The 21645-nt window shown below is 43.7% G+C and overlaps 1 protein-coding gene across 15 annotated transcripts in view; it reads left to right on the top strand.

Moving 5' to 3' along the window:
* Positions 1-21645, top strand: part of PACS2 (phosphofurin acidic cluster sorting protein 2) — a 120328-nt gene that overhangs the window by 60639 nt on the left and 38044 nt on the right. For 10 of the 15 annotated variants that reach the window (XM_077260678.1, XM_077260674.1, XM_077260680.1 and 7 more), the window contains exons 6-7: positions 190-263; positions 20653-20733. In XM_077260678.1, the coding sequence (XP_077116793.1) occupies positions 190-263; positions 20653-20733 (155 nt within the window). The remainder of the gene's footprint in view (positions 1-189; positions 264-20652; positions 20734-21645) is intronic. The other 5 variants (XM_077260683.1, XM_077260681.1, XM_077260677.1 and 2 more) reach the window with 1 other exon arrangement.

Raw genomic sequence — 21645 nt, 5'->3', positions numbered from 1 at the left:
CCAGGTAGGGCGAGTAAGGCTCTTTTTTTGGATCGTTTAAAAATCAAAAACGCAAAACTGCAGCCAGGAAAGATGAGTTCTTTGAAACCTGGAAATCCCCTTTTATTATTAAAAAAAATATACAGTAATAAAAAAACTGAAATTTTCTTCATTAGTGAATTGATGATGGAATATATTTTTTTTTTGCAGATAATTATTCTGAAGAGGAGTATGAAAGCTTTTCTTCAGAGCAGGAAGCAAGTGATGATGCTGTGCAAGGCCAGGTATGGGGAATCTGCAGGATTGATCTGGAACATTGCCAGCGGGAGCCATATTTCCTGCATACAACGCGACGCAGGGTAAAGTGTGTCAGACAAGAAGTTGATCTAAGGCTCTGTCCATACGATGGGCCCATATGCTAAGGGTATGTGTCCACGTTCAGGATTGCATCAGGATTTGGTTAGGATTTTACGCAGGTAAAATCTGCACCAAATCTGCACCTGAGGTCACTAGCAGGTCACCTGCGTTGTCCTTGCGTTGTTTGAGCATAAGGACATGCTGCGTTCTGAAAAGACGCGTCGCATGTCTGTTTCCGTGGGTATGCCGCCTGCGTGTTTTAATGCATAGTGGAGACGGGATTTCATGAAATCCCCTCCTCTATGCTGTAACATCTGGACGCTGTGTGTTTGACGCTGCGGCTCTACGTAGTGTCAAACACGCAGCGTTTCCTGAACGTGGAAACATACCCTAAGGGAATAAAGGGTAAAGTGTGCAGGAAGCTGGATCCACTTTCTATTTAGTCTACTATTCTGCTGCATGATATGGTGAGCCACCAGAGGGCGCTCATTATGAGATCAGGGAGGTATACACAACCACCAGGATGAATAATGGTGAGCACAACAATGCACTTGTCACACTGAAATCACGGGCGGGCACTGCAGCCACACCCTGCCATGTGGGCAGTGGGTGATATATTCAGAAAGGGAATCTTTAAAATTAATGCAAATATACCAGTGAGGAAATACAATGCCTTGCGAAACTTTTCACTCCCTTGGCTTTTTACCTATTTTTGTTATATTACAACCTGTGTGTAAACATTTTTGTAGTCCGATTTGTGTGTGATGCATCAGCAGTAGTGATGAGCGAATATACTCGTTACTCGAGATTTCTCGAGCACGCTCGGGTGACCTCCGGGTATTTTTTAGTGCTCGGAGATTTCGTTTTTTATTGCCACAACTGAATGATTTATATCTGTTAGCCAGCATAAGTACATGTGGGGATTCCCTAGCAACCAGGCAACCCCCACATGTACTTATGCTGGCTAACAGATATAAATCATTCAGCTGAGGTGATGAAAACTAAATCTCCAAGCACTGAAAAATACTCGGAGGACCCTCGAGCGTGCTCGGGAAGTCTCGAGTAACGAGTATATTCGCTCATCACTAATCAGCACTAAATAGTTTAAGTTGGTGAAGTGAGAAAAATATAGGCATAAATTAAATTTATGGGATCAAATAACTAAAAATTGGCATGTGCTTATGTATTCATTCTTTTGCTATAAAGCCCCTAAACATTTCTGGTTCATGCAATTCCCTTCATAAGTCCCTTGCTTCGTGACAGGACGTTCTCCTGTGTGTAATCTAAGTGTCACCTGTCTGTCAGTATATACACTTTACCTTTTCTGAAAGGCCACAGAGGCTGCAACACCATTAACGAGAGGCACCACTAACCAAACACCATGAAGAGCAAGGAGGAGATCTCCAAACTACACCATGAAGAGCAAGGAGGAGATCTCCAAACAACACCATGAAGACCAAGAAGGAGATCTCCAAACAACACCATGAAGACCAAGGAGATCTCCAAACAAGTCAGTGGCAAAGTTGTTGAGACGTACAAGTCAGGGTTGGGTTTAAAAAAAAAAAAAAAAAATCCCAATCTCTGATGATCATATCAAATCCATTATCATCAAATTGAAAGAACATGACACCACAACAATCCTGCCAAGAGAGGGCCGCCCACCCAAACTGTCAGTCTGGGCAAGGAGGGCATTCATCACAGATACAGTACAAGTACCAAAGGAAATACTGAAAGATCTGCAGAGTTCCCAAGCAGAGACTGGAGTATCTGTCCATACAACCACAATAAACCGTACACTCCATGGAGGTGGCCTTTATGGAAGAGTGGACAGAAAAAAAGTCTTTAATCACACACAAAACTTGTAAGACTCATTTTCAGTTTGCCAAAAGACATGTGGCAGACTCCCCAGATGTATGGAGGAAGGTGCTGTGGTTAGATGAGACCAAAATAGAACTTTTTAACCACAAAGGAAAACGCTATGTCTGGTGCCAAATTAACGCAGCTCATCACCTCAAAAACCCCATCCCCACAGTGAAACGTGGTGGCAGCATCATGCTGTGGAGATGTTTTTTGGCGACAGGGAAAAGGGTCCTAGTTGAGGGGAAGATGGATGATGTGAAATACAAGGATTTTTTTTTTAGCAAAACCTTTTTCAGTCTGTCAGTAATTTGAGACTGGGACGGAGATTCGCCTTCCAGCAAGACAATGACCCAAAGCATTCTGCTACAGCAACACTCAAGTGGTTTAAGGGGAAACGTGTAAATCTCGTCAAAGCCCAGACCTAAATCCAATTGAGAATCTGTGGTCAGACTTGTAGATTGCTGTTCACCAGAGGAAACCATCTAACTTGCAGGAGATGGAACAGTTTTGCCTTAAAGGGAGGGTGCCGTGATTTTAGTTTTTGTATTAATAATTATTGATTATATAATCAATTATTTTCAATACAAAAGTAAATGTACCTCTTTCATACTCACAGCTGTGAGAGGAGATCGCGGCCATTTTGTTTTTCCCTCTGCCATCGCACACACAGCTCAGTGCGTGCGATGGCAGAAGCTGCTGCTGGGAAGCGAGGGTCCGAGGTGAGTATCTGCAGCAAGGAGCTGTGATTGCAGCCTGTACTTAGTATTACAGTACAGGCTGCAATCACTGCTCACTACCGACCTGTTCAGAGCAGAGCAGGGAGATCGTCACACTGCTCTGCCCTGAACATGACTCAGCATTTCCTGAGAGAGGATGGAAGGTAAGTACAGGGTTTTTATTTTCTTATGCATCTACCACTGCTACCAGCCCCTATATACCACCTAGCACTGCCTGCCCCTATATATACCACTGCCTGCCTGCCTCTGTATACCATTGCCTGCCTCTGTATACCATTGCCTGCCTGCCTCTGTATACCACTGCCTGCCTCTGTATACCCCTGCCTGCCTCTGTATACCACTGCCTGCCTGCCTCTGTATACCCCTGCCTGCCTGCCTCTGTATACCACTGCCTGCCTGCCTCTGTATACCACTGCCTGCCTGCCTCTGTATACCCCTGCCTGCCTGCCTCTGTATACCCCTGCCTGCCTGCCTCTGTATACCCCTGCCTGCCTGCCTCTGTATACCCCTGCCTGCCTGCCTCTGTATACCACTGCCTGCCTGCCTCTGTATACCACTGCTGCCTGCCTCTGTATACCACTGCTGCCTGCCTCTGTATACCACTGCTGCCTGCCTCTGTATACCACTGCTGCCTGCCTCTGTATACCACTGCTGCCTGCCTCTGTATACCACTGCTGCCTGCCTCTGTATACCACTGCCTGCCTCTGTATACCCCTGCCTGCCTCTGTATACCCCTGCCTGCCTCTGTATACCCCTGCCTGCCTCTGTATACCCCTGCCTGCCTGCCTCTGTATACCACTGCCTGCCTGCCTCTGTATACCCCTGCCTGCCTCTGTATACCACTGCCTGCCTGCCTCTGTATACCCCTGCCTGCCTCTGTATACCACTGCCTGCCTGCCTCTGTATTCCACTGCCTGCCTGCCTCTGTATTCCACTGCCTGCCTGCCTCTGTATACCACTGCCTGCCTCTGTATACCACTGCCTGCCTGCCTCTGTATACCACTGCTGCCTGCCTCTGTATACCACTGCCTGCCTGCCTCTGTATACCACTGCCTGCCTGCCTCTGTATACCCCTGCCTTCCTGCCTCTGTATACCACTGCCTGCCTGCCTCTGTATACCACTGCCTGCCTGCCTCTGTATACCACTGCCTGCCTGCCTCTGTATACCACTGCCTGCCTGCCTCTGTATACCCCTGCCTGCCTCTGTATACCACTGCCTGCCTCTGTATACCACTGCCTGCCTGCCTCTGTATACCACTGCTGCCTGCCTGCCTCTGTATACCACTGCCTGCCTGCCTCTGTATACCACTGCCTGCCTGCCTCTGTATACCCCTGCCTGCCTGCCTCTGTATACCACTGCCTGCCTCTGTATACCACTGCCTGCCTGCCTCTGTATACCCCTGCCTTCCTGCCTCTGTATACCACTGCCTGCCTCTGTATACCACTGCCTGCCTGCCTCTGTATACCACTGCCTGCCTGCCTCTGTATACCACTGCCTGCCTCTGTATACCACTGCCTGCCTCTGTATACCACTGCCTGCCTGCCTCTGTATACCACTGCTGCCTGCCTGCCTCTGTATACCCCTGCCTTCCTGCCTCTGTATACCACTGCCTGCCTGCCTCTGTATACCACTGCCTGCCTCTGTATACCACTGCCTGCCTGCCTCTGTATACCACTGCCTGCCTGCCTCTGTATACCCCTGCCTGCCTCTGTATACCACTGCCTGCCTCTGTATACCACTGCCTGCCTCTGTATACCACTGCCTGCCTCTGTATACCACTGCCTGCCTCTGTATACCACTGCCTGCCTCTGTATACCACTGCCTGCCTCTGTATACCACTGCCTGCCTCTGTATACCACTGCCTGCCTCTGTATACCACTGCCTGCCTGCCTCTGTATACCACTGCCTGCCTGCCTCTGTATACCACTGCCTGCCTGCCTCTGTATACCACTGCCTGCCTCTGTATACCACTGCCTGCCTGCCTCTGTATACCACTGCCTGCCTGCCTCTGTATACCACTGCCTGCCTGCCTCTGTATACCCCTGCCTGCCTGCCTCTGTATACCCCTGCCTGCCTGCCTCTGTATACCCCTGCCTGCCTGCCTCTGTATACCCCTGCCTGCCTGCCTCTGTATACCCCTGCCTGCCTGCCTCTGTATACCACTGCCTGCCTGCCTCTGTATACCACTGCCTGCCTGCCTCTGTATACCACTGCCTGCCTGCCTCTGTATACCACTGCCTGCCTGCCTCTGTATACCACTGCCTGCCTGCCTCTGTATACCCCTGCCTGCCTGCCTCTGTATACCCCTGCCTGCCTGCCTCTGTATACCCCTGCCTGCCTGCCTCTGTATATCACTGCCTGCCTGCCTCTGTATACCACTGCCTGCCTCTGTATACCACTGCCTGCCTGCCTCTGTATACCACTGCTACCTCTGTCCTGTGTAGCTAATCTAGTCCTGGGTAGCTAATCCTGTCCCGTGTACTGTGTCCTCAGCAGTCAGTATCACACAGGACAGGATTAGATACACGGCTCAGCAGTCGGTATCACACAGGACAGGATTAGATACACGGCTCAGCAGTTGGTATCACACAGGACAGGATTAGATACATGGCTCAGCTGTCGGTATCACACAGGCCAGGATTAGATACACGGCTCAGCAGTCAGTATCTAATCCTCTCCTATGCACTCTCCCCCCTGCGTGTCTTTTCCCATTGTGGTTTATTATTTTTGTTGTGGGAGATGTGGGAGTCGAGGATTATGCGTTCGGTATGGTTTAAAAAAGATTAATAAAGGACTTTATTCTGGCCGAGTCTTTATTTACAATACAACTATAGGATTAGTAATGGATGGGTGCCTTATAGACGCCTCTCCATTACTAAGCCGCGGGCCTGATGTCACCGGACAATATGAAGGTGACATTAACTCCACAAATATGAACCCCACTTGCTACCGCTACAGGGCAAGTGGAAATTGCCAGGCAAAGCGCCAGAAAAGGCGCATGTAAAAGGCAGCTGAGAGCTGATGTTTTTAGCCTGGGGGGGGGGGGGGGACAGTATCCATGGCCCCTTCCTAGGCTATTAATGTAAGCCCGCAGCTGTCTGCATAATATTTCATGGTTATTAATTATAGGGGGCCCCACGTCTTTTTTGGGGGGCTGTCCCCCATTTTAATAGCCAGTAAAGGCTATAAGTATACAGTTGCGAGCGTGTGAGTGAGCACACCCTCCCACCCACAGACCAGTACACTGCTCTTCTGAAATACTGTGCTCCTGTCACCCTGCTCCTTCCACCATACGTCTCTCACCTCCCTAGAGCAGCACAATACCATATGGATCACGTATAATGCCGATATATAATCACATAATACTCCCATAAAGACCACACATTATGCCGGGATATTATAATATATATATAATATCGCACATTATGCCACCAAGTATTGTGTGATCTAAGTGACGGTATTATATGTGATCTATATGGCAATATTATGTTTGATCAGTGTTGTGGAATGATGTAAAAACTATATGACGGTGGTATATGAGAACTATATTGTGGGATTATGTGTGATCTATGTGGAAGTACTAGGTGAGAATTATATGGCGGTATTATGTGTGATCTATATGGTGGTATGTGAGAACTGTATGACAGTATTGTGTGATCTATTTGATAGTATTGTGTGTGATGTATATGGCGGTATTATGTGTGATCTATATAGCGGTATTATGTGAGAACACTATGGCAGTATTATCTTCAGAAAGCGGGCCCATTCTATGGTGGTTCTGTCTGAGCACCTGCACGCGGGTCTGGGGTAATAGAGGGGGCAGCATGACCTCCAGTTAGGTGCAGTCAGGGCTGGTGAGGCAGCTGAAGAGAGGGGTCTCATTTTTATCATTACTCTATGGCTACATTTCCCCCAGCGTCACCCCGGACTGCGCCTGTCGTCTCACTTTCACACATCGCCAGGACAGGATGGAGAAGACAGGATGTGAGGAGGGGATTGGGGTCTTTGCATGCAGAGTCTGGATCAGAACAGGCCATCAATCCACAGAAATGTTTCCTGTATTTCTGTGGAGCAGACGGTCCATCCATGTGTATAAAAGACAGCACTCTATGTACAATCCCTGGCTGCTCTGTGCGCTGAACATGGTGCCCCCCATAGACCAGCACACTGCTCTCCTGAAATACTCTGTGCTGCTGTCACCCTGCTCCCTCCACCACATATCTCCCAGAATCCTTGCTGCCTGCCATCCTCGGTGACTGTCTACTTGTCAGTATAAGGCTGCGGTCACACATTCAGTATTTGGTCAGTATTTTACCTCAGTATTTGTAAGCCAAAACCTGGAGTGGGTGATAAATGCAGAAGTGGAGCATATGTTTCTATTATACTTTTCCTCTAATTGTTCCACTCCTGGTTTTGGCTTACACATACTGAGGTAAAATACTGACCAAATACTGCTAGTGTGACGGCAGCCTTACTCTGCAGTCACTGACAAAATGGCTGCTCACTGGGTTCCTGAATTCTCTCATCCCTTAGCAAACACATGGAAGGAGAGGAGTGACATCACACACGTCAGCAGACTCCGCCCATAATTACTGCAGTGCAGTAATGTGAGCTAGTTGTACACTAGGTTTTTCTGAAATTTCAGCAGCTGCTCCCCCTAGTGTTTAAAAGTGGAAATTCCAAAACTTTTCAAATTATTTTTCATATTTTACAAAATTATAAACAAATGAAAATATTTTTTAAGAAAATTTAAACATTAATTCTTTACATTTTTACAATTGCTGTAAAAAAATTTTTTTTGATGGCACCTTCCCTTTAACCCCTTCCTGACATCCGACGTACTATCCCGTCGAGGTGGGGTGGGCCCGTATGACCGCCGACGGGATAGTACGTCATAGCCGATCGGCCGCGCTCACGGGGGGAGCGCGGCCGATCGCGGCCGGGTGTCGGCTGCATATCGCAGCTGACATCCGGCACTATGTGCCAGGAGCGGTCACGGACCGCCCCCGGCACATTAACCCCCGGCACACCGCGATCAAACATGATCGCGATGTGCCGGCGGTGCAGGGAAGCATCGCGCAGGGAGGGGGCTCCCTGCGGGCTTCCCTGAGCCCCCCGCAGCAACGCGATGTGATCGCGTTGCTGCGAGGGTCTTACCTCCCTCCCTGCCTGCTCCAGACCCGGATCCAAGATGGCCGCGGATCCGGGTCCTGCAGGGAGGGAGGTGGCTTCACAGAAGCCTGCTCAGAGCAGGCACTGTGAAGCAGCCTGCACTTCTCGCAGATCGGTGATCTGTCAGAGTGCTATGCAAACTGACAGATCACCGATCTGTATTGTCCCCCCCTGGGGCAAAGTAAAAAAGTAAAAAAAAAAATTTCCAAATGTGTAAAAAAAAATAAAAAAAAATATTCCAAAATAATGAAAAAAAAAAAAAAATATTATTCCCATAAATACATTTCTTTATCTAAATAAAAAAAAAAAAAACAATAAAAGTACACATATTTAGTATCGCCACGTCCGTAACGACCCAACCTATAAAACTGCCCCACTAGTTAACCCCTTCAGTAAACACCGTAAGAAAAAAAAAAAAAACGAGGCAAAAAACAACGCTTTATTACCATACCGCCGAACAAAAAGTGGAATAACACGCGATCAAAAAGACTGATATAAATATCCATGGTACCGCTGAAAACGTCATCTTGTCCCGCAAAAAACAAGCCGCCATACAGCATCATCAGCAAAAAAATAAAAAAGTTATAGTCCTGAGAATAAAGCGATACCAAAATAATTATTTTTTCTATAAAATAGTTTTTATCGTATAAAAGCGCCAAAACATAAAAAAAATGATATAAATGAGATATCGCTGTAATCATACTGACCCGACGAATAAAACTGCTTTATCAATTTTACCAAACGCGGAACGGTATAAACGCCTCTCCCAAAAGAAATTCATGAATAGCAGGTTTTTGGTCATTCTGCCTCACAAAAATCGGAATAAAAAGCGATCAAAAATGGTCACGTGTCCGAAAATGTTACCAATAAAAACGTCAACTCGTCCCGCAAAAAACAAGACCTCACATGACTCTGTGGAGCAAATGTGGAAAAATTATAGGTCTCAAAAGGTGGAGACGCAAAAACTTTTTTGCTATAAAAAGCGTCGCTGGTTTCACACTTCCGTTTTTGTCTGCAGCGTTTTTTGCACAAAAAAACGCATGCGTTTTTTCCCTATATTTAACATTGAAAACGCATGCGGTTTTTTTGTACGCGTTTGGTCGCGTTTTCAAACGCATGCGGTTTTTTTCTGCATGCGTTCATTTTCAGAAATACAACCTGCAGTATTTTCTTGCGTTTTTAAGCACATGCGTTTGTTTGCGTTAAAAACGCATGCATTTTTATCGAAAAAAAACAGAAAACACACTGAAAAGCCACCCACCACCATCAAGGTGATAAAGGGATCCAAACCCTAACCCTAACTCTACCCCTAACCTCACCCCTAACCGTTTAATGAACATTTTCTGACAGTCATAGTGCCACGTATTTCAGTGCCACGTATTTCAGTGCCACGTATTTCAGTGCCATGTATTTCAGTGCCACGTGTTTCAGTGCCACGTATTTCAGTGCCACGTATCACGTATTTCAGTGCCACATATTTTAGTACCACGTATTTCAGTTGCACGTATTTCAGTGCCACGTATTTCAGTGCCACGTATTTCAGTGCCACGTATAACGTATTTCAGTGCCACGTGTTTCAGTGCCACGTATTTAAGTGCCACGTATCACATATTTCAGTGCCACGTATTTCAGTGCCACGTATTTCAGTGCCACGTATTTCAGTGCCACGTATTTCAGTGCCACGTATTTCAGTGCCACGTATTTCAGTGCCACGTATTTAAGTGCCACGTATCACATATTTCAGTGCCACGTATTTCAGTGCCACGTATTTCAGTGCCACGTGTTTCAGTGCCACGTATTTAAGTGCCACGTATCACGTATTTCAGTGCCACGTATTTCAGTGCCACGTATTTCAGTGCCACGTATTTCAGTGCCACGTATTTCAGTCACGTTTAGGGTTAGGGTTAGGGGTAGGGTTAGGGTTAGGGCTAGGGTTGGAGGTAAAGTTAGGGTTGGGGCTAAAGTTAGGGTTGGGGCTAAAGTTAGGGTTAGGGTTTGGATTACATTTACGTTTGGATTAGGGTTGGGATTAGAATTATGGGTGTGTCAGGGCTAGGGGTGTGGTTAGGGTTACCGTTGGGATTAGGGTTAGGGGTGTGTTTGGGTTAGGGTTTCAGGTAGAATTGGGGGGTTTCCACTGTCCAGGCACATCAGGGGCTCTCCAAGCGCGACATGGCGTCCAATCTCAATTCCAGCCAATTCTGCGTTGAAAAAGTAAAACAGTGCTCCTTCCCTTCCGAGCTCTCCCGTGCGCCCAAAAAGGGGTTTACCCCAACATATGTGTTATCAGCGTACTCGGGACAAATTGAACAACAACTTCTGGGGTCCAAGTTCTCTTGTTATCCTTAGGAAAATAAAAATTTGGGGGGCTAAAAATCATTTTTGTGGGAAAAAAAAGATGTTTTATTTTCACGGCTCTGCATTATAAACTGTAGTGAAACACTTGGGGGTTCAAAGTTCTCACAACACATCTAGATAAGTTCCTTGGGAGGTCTAGTTTCCAATATGGGGTCACTTGTGGGGGGTTTGTACTGTTTGGGTACATCAGGGGCTCTGCAAATGCAACGTGACGGCTGCTGACCAATCCATTTAAGTCTGCATTCCAAATGGCGCTCCTTCCCTTCCGAGCTCTGTCATGCGCCCAAACAGTGGTTCCCCCCCACATATGGGGTATCAGCGTACTCAGGACAAATTGCACAACATTTTTTGGGGTCCAATTTCTTCTCTTACCCTTGGGAAAATAAAAAATTGGGGGCAAAAAGATCATTTTTGTGAAAAAATATGATTTTTTATTTTTACGGCTCTGCATTATAAACTTCTGTGAAGCACTTGGTGGGTCAAAGTGCTCACCACACATCTAGATAAGTTCCTTAGGGGGTCTACTTTCCAAAATGGTGTCACTTGTAGGGAGTTTCAATGTTTAGGCACATCAGGGGCTCTCCAAACGCAACATGGCGTCCCATCTCAATTCCAGTCAATTTTGCATTGAAAAGTCAAATGGCGCTCCTTCCCTTCCAAGCTCTGCCATGCGCCCAAACAATGGTTTACACCCACATATGGGGTATCAGCGTACTCAGGACAAATTGCACAACATTTTTTGGGGTCCAATTTCTTCTCTTACCCTTGGGAAAATAAAAAATTGGGGGCAAAAAGATCATTTTTGTGAAAAAATATGATTTTTTATTTTTACGGCTCTGCATTATAAACTTCTGTGAAGCACTTGGTGGGTCAAAGTGCTCACCACACATCTAGATAAGTTCCTTAGGGGGTCTACTTTCCAAAATGGTGTCACTTGTAGGGAGTTTCAATGTTTAGGCACATCAGGGGCTCTCCAAACGCAACATGGCGTCCCATCTCAATTCCAGTCAATTTTGCATTGAAAAGTCAAATGGCGCTCCTTCCCTTCCAAGCTCTGCCATGCGCCCAAACAATGGTTTACACCCACATATGGGGTATCAGCGTACTCAGGACAAATTGCACAACATTTTTTGGGGTCCAATTTCTTCTCTTACCCTTGGGAAAATAAAAAATTGGGGGCGAAAAGATCATTTTTGTGAAAAAATATGATTTTTTATTTTTACGGCTCTGCATTATAAACTTCTGTGAAGCACTTGGTGGGTCAAAGTGCTCACCACACATCTAGATAAGTTCCTTAGGGGGTCTACTTTCCAAAATGGTGTCACTTGTAGGGAGTTTCAATGTTTAGGCACATCAGGGGCTCTCCAAACGCAACATGGCGTCCCATCTCAATTCCAGTCAATTTTGCATTGAAAAGTCAAATGGCGCTCCTTCCCTTCCAAGCTCTGCCATGCGCCTAAACAATGGTTTACACCCACATATGGGGTATCATCGTACTCAGGACAAATTGTACAACAACTTTGGGGGTCCATTTTCTCCTGTTACCCTTGGTAAAATAAAACAAATTGGAGCTGAAATAAATTTTGTGTGAAAAAAAGTTAAATGTTCATTTTTATTTAAACATTCCAAAAATTCCTGTGAAACACCTGAAGGGTTAATAAACTTCTTGAATGTGGTTTTGAGCACCTTGAGGGGTGCAGTTTTTAGAATGGTGTCACACTTGAGTATTTTCTATCATATAGACCCCTCAAAATGACTTCAAATGAGATGTGGTCCCTAAAAAAAAATGGTGTTGTAAAAATGAGAAATTGCTGGTCAACTTTTAACCCTTATAACTCCGTCACAAAAAAAAATTTTGGTTCCAAAATTGTACTGATGTAAAGTAGACATGTGGGAAATGTTACTTATTAAGTATTTTGCATGACATATGTCTGTGATTTAAGGGCACAAAAATTCAAAGTTGGAAAATTGCAAAATTTTCAAAATTTTCGCCAAATTTCTATTTTTTTCACAAATAAACGCAAGTTATATCGAATAAATTTTACCTTTAACATGAAGTACAATATGTCACGAGAAAACAATGTCAGAATCGCCAAGATCCGTCAAAGCGTTCCAGAGTTATAACCTCATAAAGGGACAGTGGTCAGAATTGTAAAAATTGGCCCGGTCATTAACGTGCAAACCACCCTTGGGGGTGAAGGGGTTAAGAAATGGGCAAAAATCCCAGTGGTAAGATGTGGAAAGCTCAGATATGTCACACAAACCACCATTGCATTTAAACCTTCCTCGGGTCCAACTCGGAGTTTCTGCAGCTGCTACTGGTGTCTTTTATTGTCTGCAGTGCTGTTGTCAACATCGTTCAAAAAAAAAAACTTGGTTATGGGCCTTGGAAAATTGCAACACAATGGTTCCATTTTACTGATGATTATTAGAGATGAGCGAGTGTACTCGTTGCTCAGGTTTTCTCGAGCACGCTCGGGTGGTCTCCCGAGTATTTATTAGCGTTCGGAGATTTCGTTTTTATCACCTCAACTGAATGATTTACGGCTGTTTGTCATTACACTCGCTCATCACTAATGATTATGCTTTGGGACAGTGTTTTTTTCAGAGCAAGCAGACATTTTTATTGATACCATTTTGGGGTGGAATTACATTTTGATTGTCTCTTATTGATATATATATATATATTTTTTTTTGGGTTTTGCGGCATTGCATGGACCAAAAAAACCCCCACAACTTGTCAGTTTTATTAACTTTTTTTCTCTTAAGAGTGTTTAGCGATTATGATTAATTTTATATTTTGACAGAGCGATGATACGTGTATTTTTAATTAATTTCTTTTTTAATGGATGAAATAGAGAATGATTCCAATTTTTATTTTAAACTTTGTTAGTCCTCTTACTTGAACCGGATAACTTATACAATACATAGCAATACTTTACTATTGCTGTATACAGAAAAAAACAAAGACAAAGCATAATAATTAAATACCCTGCAGTAAACAAATAGCAATAGTGCATGAAAATAATGTACGGTGTTTAGGCATGTTTTTTGATAAAGAAAAAATGTGAAAGCCATCCCACCACTCCATGGTGACCGTAATTATTATTATTATTGTTATTATTTATTTATATAGCACCATTGATTCCATGGTGCTGTACATGAGAAGGGGTTACATACAAGTTACAGATATCACTTACAGTAAACAAACTAACAATGACAGACTGATACAGAGGGGCGAGGACCCTACCCTTGCGGGCTTACATTCTACAGGATTATGGGGAAGGAGACAATAGGTTGAGGGTTGCAGGAGCTCCGGTGTTGGTGAGGTGGTAGCTTCGGTAGTGATGAGAAGGCAGCGGGGTCAGTGCAGGCTGTAGGCTTTCCTGAAGAGATGGGTTTTCAGGTTCCGTCTGAAGGATCCGAATGTGGTTGATAGTGTGTTGGGGCAGAGAATTCCAGAGGATGGGGAATATTCGGGAGAAGTCTTGGAGGCGATTGGAAGAGGAGCTAATAAGTGTGGAAGAGAGAAGGAGGTCTTGGGAGGACCGGAGATTACGTGAGGGAAGATATCGGGAGATTAGTTCAGAGATATATGGAGGAGACAGGTTATGGATGGCTTTGTAGGTTAGTATTAGTAATTTGAACTGGATACGCTGAGGGAATGGGAGCCAGTGAAGAGATTTGCAGAGGGGAGAAGCAGAGGAGTAACGAGGAGAGAGATGAATTATTCGGGCAGCAGAGTTAAGGATGGACGGGAGAGGTGCAAGGGTGTTAGCAGGGAGGCATAGAAAACCAGCTAGAATATTGAAAGGATATATTAAATTGAATAACCAGAAAAAACGTACTATCCTTTAAAACGATATTTTATTACTATTAACTTATCTAAAATTCCAATAAATAAAACTCAATTGTATGCAATCAACATCAGCCAACTGGGTTGGGTAAGCTAGAAAAATAGGGAGAAATTAGCAAATATGCCTGACACAGTCCCTGTAGGTGGCCCTAAAGTGTCTTAAACCTACCTACCAGCGGAGGTTGGCACCCTAGAATTCGATATGGCGCCCCCGCTCACCGTCGACTGTCCCTTCTCACCCTAGTAGGGTCCTACTTGCTACCCACACCCAGGTACCCACAGACATACACACACAAATTGACCAATAGGTCACACTAACCAAAAAACGTGAAAAAGTGAAAAAAGAAAAAAGTGAACGAAAAATTCTAAAAACACTGCAGACATTGCTGCATAATTACACTAAATAGCATGTACCCCACAGTTACCTCAAAAAAGTTTTTTGAGAAAAAAAGAAAAAAAATTTTTTGGATAGTGCAGAGTTATGGGGTACAGCGGGGCACAGTTGGAGTGTGCTTAGTTAAATATTCAGAGGTCATGAGTAGTGAAGCCTCTAATAGATGTAACAGTAGGTCACTGTCTTAGTTAGTGGTTGATGACCTGAAAATCATAGACAGACCAATAAGACTAATGTACAGAGTGGATCCCTAGGCAAGATAGCACCCCTCCGAAAAGGTTAGCAGATATATGAGTACACTCAATGGATGTAAGTATTTTGTTGGGTGATATAGATATTACACCCTAAATTGTCCAAAAAATAAAACAAAATATTCAACAAAAACAAAAAAAAAAAAAAAATAGACCCAAATGAAAAAATTATCTGCCTTATAGGGTATCACATATAGTATTTCTCATTTAGTTTAAGGGCTAATGCACACCAGAATACAGAGATGACTGAGAACCATCCCTCATTACTCGCTCTATATTAGATGATCTGATAAGCTCATATTGCTATAAGTAGCATATTTGTCTGCACTCTAGATGCCATACGAGTTCCGCATCTTATAACATAGAAAAAATCAGCAAAACATTAAACAAAATCAAAAGAAAGAAAGAAACACAACACAAATTGGTATCACATATAGTGTCTCTCAATTGCGTTAGATTAGTGCATCTATAAGCCCAAAATATCTGAGGCCAATCCCTTATAGGATATCGCATATAGTATTTCTCATTTAGTTTAAGGGCTAATGCACATCAGAGTACAGAAGCAGCTTAGAACCATCTCTCATTACCCTCTCTATAATAGATAGTCTGATACACTTTTATTGCTGTCAGTAACACATTAGTCTGCACTCTAGATGCCATACGAGTTCCGCATCTTATACCATAGAAACACAAAACAAATTGGTATCACACAAAGTGTCTCTCAGTTGCGTTGGATTAGTGCATCTATAAGCCCAAAATATCTGAGGCCAATCCCTTATAGGATATCGCATATAGTATTTCTCATTTGGTTTAGGGGCTAATGCACATCAGAATACAGAAACAGCTGAGAACCATCTCTCATTACTCTCTCTATAAGGCCGGGGTCACACATGCGAGAAACTCGTCCGTGTCTCGCATGTGAAACCCAAGCTGTGGCGCCGGCACTGTGGAGCGGAGCGTGCGGCCGCATAGGAACACATGGAGCTGCACGCTCCGCTCCCAAGTGCCGGCGCCAGAGCTTGGGTTTCACATGCGAGACACGGACGTGTTTCTCGCATGTGTGACCCCGGCCTTATAGATAGTCTGATACACTTTTATTGCTGTCAGTGACACATTAGTCTGCACTCTAGATGCCATACGAGTTCCGCATCTTATACCATAGAAAAACTTAGCAAAATATTAAACAAAGTCAGAAAAAAGAAAGAAACACAAAACAAATAGGTATCACATAAAGTGTCTCTCAATAACGTTAGATTAGTGCATCTACAAGCCCAAAATGTCTGAGACCAATCCCTTATAGGATATCGCATATAGTATTTCTCATTTGGTTTAGGGGCTAATGCACATCAGAGTACAGAAACAACTGAGAACCATCTCTCATTACCCTCTCTATAATGGATAATCTGATACACTTTTATTGCTGTCAGTGACACATTAGTCTGCACTCTAGATGCCATACGAGTTCCGCATCTTATAGCAAAGAAAAAATTAACAAAATATTCAACAAAATCAGAAAAAAGGAAAAAACACAAAACAAATTGGTGTCACATAAATTGTCTCTCAATAACATTAGATTAGTGCATCTACAAGCCCAAAATGTCTGAGGCCAATCCCTCATTGCTATCCTATAAGCAAGTACTGTACTTGGTCTGTCTTGACAAAGAAACATAAAGAAAAAAAACTTATCTGAGTAGGTGACATATTCAGTCCCATCTCGCCATCCCTACGCGTTTCACCCCTTCCCAGTTTAGGGGCTCATCAGGGGATAAATTCGGATATAGCAACAATGGCTTCAGAGGTCTAGCAACAATGGCTACAGGAGTGGGTTTCAGCCACTCCTGTAGCCTGAAACCCACTCCTGTAGCTATTGTTGCTAGACCTCTGAAGCCATTGTTGCTATATCCGAATTTATCCCCTGATGAGCCCCTAAACTGGGAAGGGGTGAAACGCGTAGGGATGGCGAGATGGGACTGAATATGTCACCTACTCAGATAAGTTTTTTTTCTTTATGTTTCTTTGTCAAGACAGACCAAGTACAGTACTTGCTTATAGGATAGCAATGAGGGATTGGCCTCAGACATTTTGGGCTTGTAGATGCACTAATCTAATGTTATTGAGAGACAATTTATGTGACACCAATTTGTTTTGTGTTTTTTCCTTTTTTCTGATTTTGTTGAATATTTTGTTAATTTTTTCTTTGCTATAAGATGCGGAACTCGTATGGCATCTAGAGTGCAGACTAATGTGTCACTGACAGCAATAAAAGTGTATCAGATTATCCATTATAGAGAGGGTAATGAGAGATGGTTCTCAGTTGTTTCTGTACTCTGATGTGCATTAGCCCCTAAACCAAATGAGAAATACTATATGCGATATCCTATAAGGGATTGGTCTCAGACATTTTGGGCTTGTAGATGCACTAATCTAACGTTATTGAGAGACACTTTATGTGATACCTATTTGTTTTGTGTTTCTTTCTTTTTTCTGACTTTGTTTAATATTTTGCTAAGTTTTTCTATGGTATAAGATGCGGAACTCGTATGGCATCTAGAGTGCAGACTAATGTGTCACTGACAGCAATAAAAGTGTATCAGACTATCTATTATAGAGAGAGTAATGAGAGATGGTTCTCAGCTGTTTCTGTATTCTGATGTGCATTAGCCCCTAAACCAAATGAGAAATACTATATGCGATATCCTATAAGGGATTGGCCTCAGATATTTTGGGCTTATAGATGCACTAATCCAACGCAACTGAGAGACACTTTGTGTGATACCAATTTGTTTTGTGTTTCTATGGTATAAGATGCGGAACTCGTATGGCATCTAGAGTGCAGACTAATGTGTTACTGACAGCAATAAAAGTGTATCAGACTATCTATTATAGAGAGGGTAATGAGAGATGGTTCTAAGCTGCTTCTGTACTCTGATGTGCATTAGCCCTTAAACTAAATGAGAAATACTATATGCGATATCCTATAAGGGATTGGCCTCAGATATTTTGGGCTTATAGATGCACTAATCTAACGCAATTGAGAGACACTATATGTGATACCAATTTGTGTTGTGTTTCTTTCTTTCTTTTGATTTTGTTTAATGTTTTGCTGATTTTTTCTATGTTATAAGATGCGGAACTCGTATGGCATCTAGAGTGCAGACAAATATGCTACTTATAGCAATATGAGCTTATCAGATCATCTAATATAGAGCGAGTAATGAGGGATGGTTCTCAGTCATCTCTGTATTCTGGTGTGCATTAGCCCTTAAACTAAATGAGAAATACTATATGTGATACCCTATAAGGCAGATAATTTTTTCATTTGGGTCTATTTGTTTTTTTTTTTTGTTTTTGTTTTTGTTGAATATTTTGTTTTATTTTTTGGACAATTTAGGGTGTAATATCTATATCACCCAACAAAATACTTACATCCATTGAGTGTACTCATATATCTGCTAACCTTTTCGGAGGGGTGCTATCTTGCCTAGGGATCCACTCTGTACATTAGTCTTATTGGTCTGTCTATGATTTTCAGGTCATCAACCACTAACTAAGACAGTGACCTACTGTTACATCTATTAGAGGCTTCACTACTCATGACCTCTGAATATTTAACTAAGCACACTCCAACTGTGCCCCGCTGTACCCCATAACTCTGCACTATCCAAAAAAATTTTTTTCTTTTTTTCTCAAAAAACTTTTTTGAGGTAACTGTGGGGTACATGCTATTTAGTGTAATTATGCAGCAATGTCTGCAGTGTTTTTAGAATTTTTCGTTCACTTTTTTCTTTTTTCACTTTTTCACGTTTTTTGGTTAGTGTGACCTATTGGTCAATTTGTGTGTGTATGTCTGTGGGTACCTGGGTGTGGGTAGCAAGTAGGACCCTACTAGGGTGAGAAGGGACAGTCGACGGTGAGCGGGGGCGCCATATCGAATTCTAGGGTGCCAACCTCCGCTGGTAGGTAGGTTTAAGACACTTTAGGGCCACCTACAGGGACTGTGTCAGGCATATTTGCTAATTTCTCCCTATTTTTCTAGCTTACCCAACCCAGTTGGCTGATGTTGATTGCATACAATTGAGTTTTATTTATTGGAATTTTAGATAAGTTAATAGTAATAAAATATCGTTTTAAAGGATAGTACGTTTTTTCTGGTTATTCATGTTAGCAGGGAGGCCACAGAAAAGGATGTTGCAGTAGTCAAGGCGGGAGATGATGAGGGCATGCACAAGCATTTTAGTAGATTGAGGGTTGAGGAAAGGACGGATTCTGGAGATATTTTTGAGCTAGAGGCGACAGGAGGGGGACAGAGCTTGGATGTGCGGTTTGAAGGACAGGGTAGAGTCAAAGGTTACTTCGAGGCAGCGGACTTCCGGTACGGGGAAAGCATGATCTCATTGATTGCGATAATTAGGACAGACCTAACTCTTATATTAAAACCTTACCAAGTCAAGTGACATGCATGTGGATAAGGGCTGAGAAGGACTGAGCCAAACTAGTGGACACACAGGCATGGGAGGCCACATCAGTATAATGCCCAGCTCAAGGAAATTGCTGTATACAGTAAACTGCACAGTCTCCGTAAATCAGGCAAGGGGGTGGTCTTCAGCGGACCTCCGTCTGCTATAGCAAACCATCGGATCACAGAGGGTGGAGGAGATGGGTGTGTCGAAAGTCTTTTAAGTGGTTAATAGTGGTGGGCCGAGCTCTACTCCACCCACAGCTTTTAGAGGTAGATTGTGACTGTGTAATACAGCCGTTCTCTACACCCACTCTCAACTTGTTCTGCTGTTTTTACATTTTTTCTCTTTTGAATAATCCACCATTCTGTTCCAGAGATGTGGGCCTTTTTATTTGGTGCTAATTTTTCCATGTAATGTGGCGCGGGGGCGTGGCTCACAGGATCCTCTGGGGAGTGTCTTCAGGCTACTCTGCATTATTACCCTGTAAGCCACACCTTTAAAAAATCAGCATTAAATTAAAAGGCTCTTATCTCTCAAACCATATGGCTGGTTTTGGGAAAAAAAATAAACAGAGAGCTCAGGGAGGAGCGATAATTAATAAAATAAAAAGCAAAAACTGGTCACTTTTGACCTGGTACAGGTTCTGCTAAAGTCAGTTTTAGTAAAATACTTCCACCCTAACCCCAGGACTCGATGATACTTTACACAAGGATGAAAAAGGCCACCATACACCACCCACTTACGCATAACACGGTGCCATCCGTTTTCCCAAGAGTTTTCCTTTAGGGCTCAAAGGCGTTGTCCACTACTAGGACAACCCCTTCTTAAACTAATGTTCAGCCCTGATAAAATAATAAAGCATATGCTCGCCTCCTGTGCTAGCGCCATTCCAGTGGTGGTGGCACTCACGGTCCTTGGGGCTGTGATGCGGTGGAATGACATGTGATGCCCAATCAGCGCTGGTGTCACTGTCTCTTCCTTTGGACAAACTAAACATGAAGCGCCAGAACGACCCCATGTTCAATTTTGATTCGTTTTTGCATGAGTTGATCAGTCTCAGCCACTCAAGTCTTTGAGAGCACGGGGGGAGGGAAGGAAAGGGAATACGATCCATTCTTCATACATCCTTTTTCTTTTGCAAACTCCCAAATCGGACAGCGTAATGTGAATGTGCATCGTTATGTGATGTGCTTATGGTCGTTGTCTTCTATTGCTTGCTTACTGCAGGACCTGGATGATGATGAGTTTGATGTGGGGAAGCCAAAGAAGCAGCGAAGAACGATAGTAAGAACCACGTCCATAACTCGGGTCGGTTTACATTACTTACACTAACTCCGTCAGCCATTATTGTGTCCTGCGCTCGTCATCCCTGCAACCTGATTAACTTGGTTTTAAGTGGCCTTGTCATTGTGCGCCGGCGTTCTGCACTCGGTGTGACAGACACATTTCAGATCCCGTTGTAATTCCCAGTAGTAACTCAGCAGATGTACACACGCTCCATGTTTTCCTCTGACAATATACGACCTCTTGTTGGGGCTCTGGTGTTCAAGGACTGAAGATTGCGCTATTCTTGCAGTCTTTAATGGCAGAAAATCATTAGCGAGTCCCTCACTTACAGTTTTTAGAGATCCTTGTGGATTTCTAAGTATTGCAGGTACTTGTTATAGCACCCTCTCTTGTCATCTTGATTCCCTTTTGGAGCGTCCACCTAACATTGCCCAGTTTGGTGGACACACGTGCTCCGTAGATCCAAATGACCACAAATGGCGGACTGACTCCTGCTGTCACAGCCAATAGTAAGGTACTGTTTCCCATTCTGGACGGGATGACGACAAAGCGGAGTGAGCACATTAGCCCCAGGGAAACCATGACTAGTCCCCAACACAACACTGCCAGATGATTGGAAGGTTGTGCGCCCTGTTGAGGGATCGAGTGTCCCCTATTCACTCTTCACACCTTTCACTCTTCTTTTCCACAATGACATGTCCACTTTAATCAACTAATATCATGAATAACAATTTATTTCTTTATTCATATTTTATTTGTATTTTTCAATGTTTCATGCTTCAGTTCACAAACGTTCATTCCTATTGATGGCTCAAGGGGAACCCGTCGCATGGAAAGTGTATTTTATCCTGCAGGCTGCATGTTATAGACCAGGAGGAGCTGAGCAGATTGATGTATGGGCATAAATTCTGCATTATTTATTATTTATTGATC

The sequence above is a fragment of the Ranitomeya variabilis genome, chromosome 1 (assembly GCF_051348905.1).
Source record: "Ranitomeya variabilis isolate aRanVar5 chromosome 1, aRanVar5.hap1, whole genome shotgun sequence".
NCBI classification, from domain to species: domain Eukaryota; kingdom Metazoa; phylum Chordata; class Amphibia; order Anura; family Dendrobatidae; genus Ranitomeya; species Ranitomeya variabilis.
Note: the sequence above shows the minus strand (reverse complement) of the source record. Positions and strands in the feature narration are given on the sequence as shown.